The 6,174-nt window shown below is 60.2% G+C and overlaps 1 protein-coding gene across 1 annotated transcript; it reads right to left on the reverse strand.

Moving 5' to 3' along the window:
* Positions 1-452: 452 nt before the first annotated feature.
* Positions 453-5,890, reverse strand: PGF (placental growth factor). Its single transcript, XM_059474557.1, has 7 exons — positions 5,740-5,890; positions 5,549-5,588; positions 4,740-4,936; positions 3,559-3,635; positions 1,894-1,923; positions 1,741-1,803; positions 453-1,056 (listed from the first exon to the last, which is right to left on the reverse strand). Exons 1-7 carry the CDS (start codon positions 5,803-5,805, stop codon positions 1,035-1,037), a joined length of 495 nt encoding a protein of 164 aa, XP_059330540.1. The 5' UTR covers positions 5,806-5,890; the 3' UTR covers positions 453-1,034.
* Between the last annotated feature and the right edge of the window lie 284 nt (positions 5,891-6,174).

The following is a 6,174-nucleotide window of genomic DNA, read 5'->3' on the forward strand; positions in this document are numbered from 1 at the left end:
TTGGACCCCAGTTCTTGCTGGGTTAGGCTCCACTCTTGTTCCTCAGAGCAGGATAAACCACAGGTCCCATCATTTAAGGGTAACCTTGAAACCTTTGCAGATCTTGCCCTCCGGTCTTTTGTTTGAAGCTTTCAAACAAAAAAAGAGAATGGGTGAGCACAGGATGGGCAGGGTGAACAGGGAGAAGTACCAGTCCCACACTGTGCTGTGGAGGGGAAGGGCAGCTCACCCAAGGGTCTCCTGGCACCCAGTTGAACTCCAGCACAAGGATAGCCCCCAGCCCAGGGAGCAACCTGCTGGTTGCCCATCTCCAGCATCACAGCAAGGGCAGTCCCTTGGTGCTGCAGGATTGGTGATGGGCACAAACCCTGGGTCACAGCCCTATTGCAGCCTGAGTGGGTGCCCATGGGGAAGTTCTCTGCCTTGGTGGAAAGCAGACAGGAGCTGCCAGCTCCCATATCTGACCAGCTTTTATTGAGCAGGGCAAAGCTGAGATGCAGCTGTGAAAACATGAGGAGCCCAGTTCCCTTCTGTTCCCAAGCAGAACAGCTTCCCAGGCAAGATCCCTGGCACCTGCCCCGTGCCAAAACTGGGACGGATGCAGCCCTACAGCCTTGCCTGCCCCAGGTTTCCTTCCTCCCCAGCTGCAGGACAGAGAAGTTTTGCAGGTGCAGCCCTGTGAGCCATCTCCACTCACTGCCACATCATGCTGTCCTCCCCAGCCAGTTCCAGCAGCACATGCACCAGCTTGGCTCCTCATTGTCCCCAGAATGTCCTCAAACAGCAGCACACTGCTTGAGCTCCTCCTCTTCAGCCCCAGGCTTGGTCTCAAGTCCTTTTCTCTTGCTGCCAGTGGGGCAGATGGGCAAGGGAGTCCTTGGTGCCAGGCGGTGCTCCCAGCAGGGCCAAGCAGGAGTAACAGTCAGCTCTTCCGTGCTGGAGTCTGGAGGGACACGGCTACACAGTGCCCCGTGCTGGAGACAAGGGCAGCTGGCTCGGCCCATGGTGGGAGCAGGGCTGGAGCAGGGCAGGGGCTACCTGCGGGGTGTGCCACACCTGCAAAGAGAGCAGGGCACGGGGTGAGCACTGCCAGCACGGGACCTGCTCTGCCCTGGGGCCCCCTTTGTGCCTGGGACACAGGAGCGCAGGGGCAGGGCCTGCAGGCAGCCTCCTCAGGGGGAGCAGTGAGGGTGGTGGGGCTGCCACTGCTGAGCCCCAACAGCAGCCTCCACACAAAAGGGGGGAATGCCAGAGCAAACTGCTGGCCACAGGTGTCACACCTCAAAAGTGTGTCCAGCCTGTGCTGTGACAGCAAGGAGTTTGAGAAAGTGAGATAAAGGATGGAAAGAGTAGAGTAACCCAAACAACAATCAGTCAAGGACAGCAGTAAGGACACAACTGGCAGCAAGATGAGGCTGAAGCTGGAAATTCATGGATCCATGAAATCCGCCATGGTCTGTGATGGCAATAGAGCAAAACACCATCAAGTCACCAAGCCTATCCATCCCCATTCTGCCCAGCTTTGAGCTGCTGAGCCTGGGGACTACCAGGTACCTCCTGAGTCTTCGGCAGGAGGCCTGTTTCCCCACAGCCACTGTCCCCTCCTGCTTACTTCTGTGTCTGCTCTGCACAAACCCTTCACTGCTCACAGTGTCAGTAAAGATCTAAATGCTTAATGAAGACACATCCCAAGAAAATTAACCCAGAAGACACCACCCATACCTGCCCCTGCTCACTTACAGTTCACAGTCTTTCCATCCCTTCTTGTCTTGTCTTCTCTTACCTCGGCCCTTGGACCTCCTCCTTCAGAAGGAAAGTATCACAAGAAGGGCTGATGAGTGGGAGATGAGACCCACAATCCCAGCCAGTAACAAAGCCCCTGGTGTCACTCACCTTCCCAACCTCATCAGGTCCTGCCGGGGCCTGCAGATTGGAAAATGACAGAGAGAAGTGGTTATTGGGCAGTGCTGCATGTTGAGCTGCAGGAGCTGGCCCCGGGACATGCCCAATACACTGCACAATCTACCTGTCATCATTCATGTTTAAAACAGACAAAATAGCTCTTCTCTTGACCTCATCAAGCCCTCAATCAGGAGCTGATTGCAGCAGGCAGAGACAGCACAGGGGCTGGTTGGCTTGGGTGACTACCCTGGGGCTGTGACATTTTGCCAGTGAGGCTGGAGAGGGCAAGCTCAGCCTCAGCTGCTCCCAGTGGCAGCTTGCACATCCCATAGTGAAACAAGGTGCAGCATCCTGAGTGACAAACATGGGGGATTTGCTGCAAAGTCCTGGTGGTGGGTTCTCAGCCATGACCTATCTCCCCTGTGGGCGTCACAGCCAGGACATCTGCCATTCCTACACTAACTACAGAAGGCAGTGATATATAGGTGTGGAGAGCACATTAGGAAGAAGCCAAAAACTGCTACAGAGGGCAGCCTGCACAAGTGCTCATAGGAGATCCCCTGAAAGTTACCCTAGGGAGGAAAAGCACAAAAGGCTTAGGAAATTCCCTGCATGGGAAATAGCTGGAAGCAGAGAAGGAGGCAAGTAATATATCTGCTTCTTCCCACTCTGCCTTCTGCATCTACTGACAGACAGAGACCGTGTGGAGCTGGGTCTGCTCCAGTACAGCTGCTCGTAAAACTGCAGGGGAATACCAGTCTGGGAATCCTCAGGATATTCTTCCAGGAAAGGATCATGTCTAATGGCTGCCCAGCAGGACACTCATCCCCCAGTTTTCACAATACTAAATCACCTTGGGATCATGATGAAGAGTGATGACCAGGGCCCCCCATGCAGGCAGTGCTGGAGTCTCTATGGCAAGGACCAGCTGCAGGCAGCACCAGAGCTGCTCCCACAGCACTGCAGAGGCCCCATCCTGCCCAGGCTTTCACCACTTTTGGGACACAGTGAGCACCCCAAGGGGTTGACAGGTGCCAGCAGTCTGCGGCAGGCAGGTGCTGTGCATCCATTCCAGGCCAGCGCTGCATATCCAGGCCAGGGTGGCACTGTGTGTTTTAGGCTTTCATTTGTTGGCTTGGATGTAAACCTCTGCTGTACCCCCAGGTCTGTATGGGGTAGCCTCCCTTAAATGGTGGCCCAAGACTCAGCTGTTGAGCTTTCTCTTTGGGCCACAGTCACATCTAGGCACGCCAAGCCACGGAGCTCCCTGCAGAGCCACCACCTTGTACGTGCTATCACACACCAAACTGCTGCCACAGAGCCACCAGCCTTGCTCCATTACCCACAGGCAGATCCCCTGGCTAAAGAGCATAGACCAGACATGCCAAGGCAGCTACAGGGGTGGGGAGCACAGCCTGCAGACAGTGCATGGTGCCTGACCTGTGTTCACAATGGCACACACCCCATTGTCTGCGGGGAGCAGGTGCAGAGCTGTGCTGCAGCCTGCAGCTGGACAAGGGCCACAAGCACCTGCAAGCCCCAGTGCAAAGACAGCAAGAGGGGTGCCAGCCCAGCCAGGGTGCCCAGAGGGTGCCCCTGCTCCGCACACAGGGAGAGCTGGCAGGCTTGCTCGTGCTGGACCCCAGGAGTCCCTACCTGCACTCGCACTGCTTGTGCTCGGTGAACGCCATCTCCACATAGGGTGCCTCCCCGTTTGGCTTTATCTTCAGGAGCTGAAAGAAGAGCAAAGGTTACTTCTCAGGCAGTAGCAGGAGGGGGCTGGAAAGACTCCCGAGCCACTGCCTTGCCACCCCAGGCTCTTGGGAAGATGCATGTCTAACCTGTTCCTCGGGACCTCCAACAACAGAGTCCACCTCCACACATAGGCAGCACTGGCCAGGCCCAGCTGCCCCGGCAGCTTGGGAGGCTCTGCCAGTGCCACCCCTTGTCTTCAGGGCTTTAATTTAAGTCCCATGGCCTTGGGAGGTCCCAGCCTTAGAAAAGATTTTTCAGTCTCTACCTTTCTGCACAATTTTCACTTTTCTGACCCCTTTGCACACCTCCCTTCTCTGACAGAAATATCCTTCCAGTGGTGTTTTTCAGGCCAATCCCACTGCTGCTGCCTCCTCCTGGACACTTCCTACAGCACTGAGTTGGAATTGACTGGAGTCAGTACCACAGTGTCTCCCTAGCCCAGGGGTACAGGATTTGCAGTGTCACATGTCACAGCCCAGCTTCAAGTTCAGGTTGGACATCCAAGGGCCTTACAGGATACATTCATCATTCTGTGATCCCCACTAGCCCATGCGGATGCGTCTGGCATTTCCACCCTGCACACAGCAGCAGGATCCCTCCCATAGAGGGAGACCTGTGCTTGGGGAGCTGCCTTCTGCTCACACCAGGCTTTTGATCCATCCCAGCCAAGAGCTTTTTGCCATCCTGCCTTCCAACACACTTTCAACCTCAGAGACCAAAATCACTGGTGGTTTATTGCAGGCATTCCCTAGTCCATAATCCATGGCAAAGCAGAGCATTTCCCTGGTCCCTGCAGGATCAGCAGGTTGATCTCTGGCAGCTCAGTGCAGGGGCTGCAGTGTGAGGACAGCTGCTGCCTGGTACATGGGGTGACACCTGACCTCAGGGCCAAGCCCAAAGAGCAGGCAGAGGGACCCGACTGGCTTGGCTCGCATTTCAGCAGTTGTAAGTCCTCTCCCTCGCTAGCAGCACTGCTACAATGCCTAGAGGATGCAAAGCTGCTAGCTCACTTCCCGGCGCTGGTGAGCCCCCCTCCAGCCGTGCGGCAGCCCCAGCCCCGGCCCCGCAGCAGCAGCTCGTACCTGCATGGTGACCGTGCTCGTCTCTACGGGCACGCAGCGGAGACCCTCGTCCCCACAACAGCCTCCGCAGCGCTGCAGAGAGACGCAGGAGGGTCTGAAAATGTACTCCACCTCGTTGGGGAATTCGGTAATGACGTCCACCAGCTGCTCCAGAGGCCGGCAAAAACTACGATTCCAGATCTCCCGAAAGGTAAGGACTGCAAGAGACAGGGACTGTCAGGGGCGCCCAGGGCGGCAGAGCCCAGCCGGGCAGGTGCAGCAGCCGCGGGGTGGTCCTGCAGCCACCGCGGAGCACAGGGAAGCAAAGGACCACTCTGTGCTCCCAGTAAGTTCGTCACTGTACTGTGCACATCACTGTGCGGGGGCTCACACAGCCGCCCCGACGGTTCTTTCTCCTCTATCCGCCAGTGGGTCTCCTGCCCCGGCTCTCTGCTCACCCCCGAGCTCCGCCGCCAAGGGGCTCCCCCGCACCTCGCCCGGCCGGACAGCCGTCCCCTGGGCAGGGAGAGCCGAGCGGAGCTCTCTCACCCGGCACCCCGCATGCCGGCACCGGAGGGGCGGCACTCTCGGGACCGGGCTGCGCTCCGCTCCGGCCCGCGGCGGTACCCGGTGCCCGAGGACGGCTGGGGGCGTCAGCTTGCTCCGAGCCTCGGGACAGCTCCCGGCCACCTCCCCGGCTGTCACCACGGGGCTCCAGAGGTAACACAGCCCCGGGTAGCACCCAACGCACCCCGGCCTTGCGCGAAGCCTTCCCTGGGTTGCTGCCCCCTCCCAGCCGTGGCACCGGCGGCCGCCCATTTCCAACTCACCGGGAGACTCCGTGCTGGCGGTCCCCCGTTCCTCCGGGGCCTACAGGAGAGAAAGGCGAGCTCTGGGGGGGCATAACGGGGTGACCCGCTGCCGCCCTCCGCCCAGCGCCGGGAGGAGCCGTCCCGGCCCCCGCGGCCGCCCCGAGCAGCCGCACCGCGCTCCGAGCCCCCTCCCGCCCCTCGGCTCTCACCGGGGCGGGCGGTGCCCCCAGCGTCCCGGCCACCAGCAGCCGCAGGAAGGCGCCGAGCAGCCGCATCGCCGCCCCGGTACAGACTCGGCGCCGCCACTACCGCCCCTCCGCTCCCGGCATGCCGCCCCGCCACCGGCCCCGCCGTGCCGCCTCCGCCGCCGCCGGGCCATGGGAGCGCGCCCCGCTCCGCGGCCGTATTTCACCGCCACCGCCCCACCGCTGCCCCGCCCCGGCCCCGCCGCGGGGCGGGAGCAGGTGCTGGCCCCGGGGGCCGCGGGCACGGCCGGTGCTCCCGGACGCGGCGGAGCCCTCTCCTCCAGCGCCCCCGCACCGCCTCCGGGCACCGCACCATCGGGCTGTCCCGGCGCTTCCATTCACCGCCCCGTGCCCGGTGAATCCCCGGCCGGCGGGAACCACCGGGGCTCTGCTGGGTTT

This window comes from Ammospiza nelsoni, chromosome 6 (assembly GCF_027579445.1).
Source record: "Ammospiza nelsoni isolate bAmmNel1 chromosome 6, bAmmNel1.pri, whole genome shotgun sequence".
Taxonomy (NCBI): Eukaryota; Metazoa; Chordata; class Aves; order Passeriformes; family Passerellidae; genus Ammospiza; species Ammospiza nelsoni.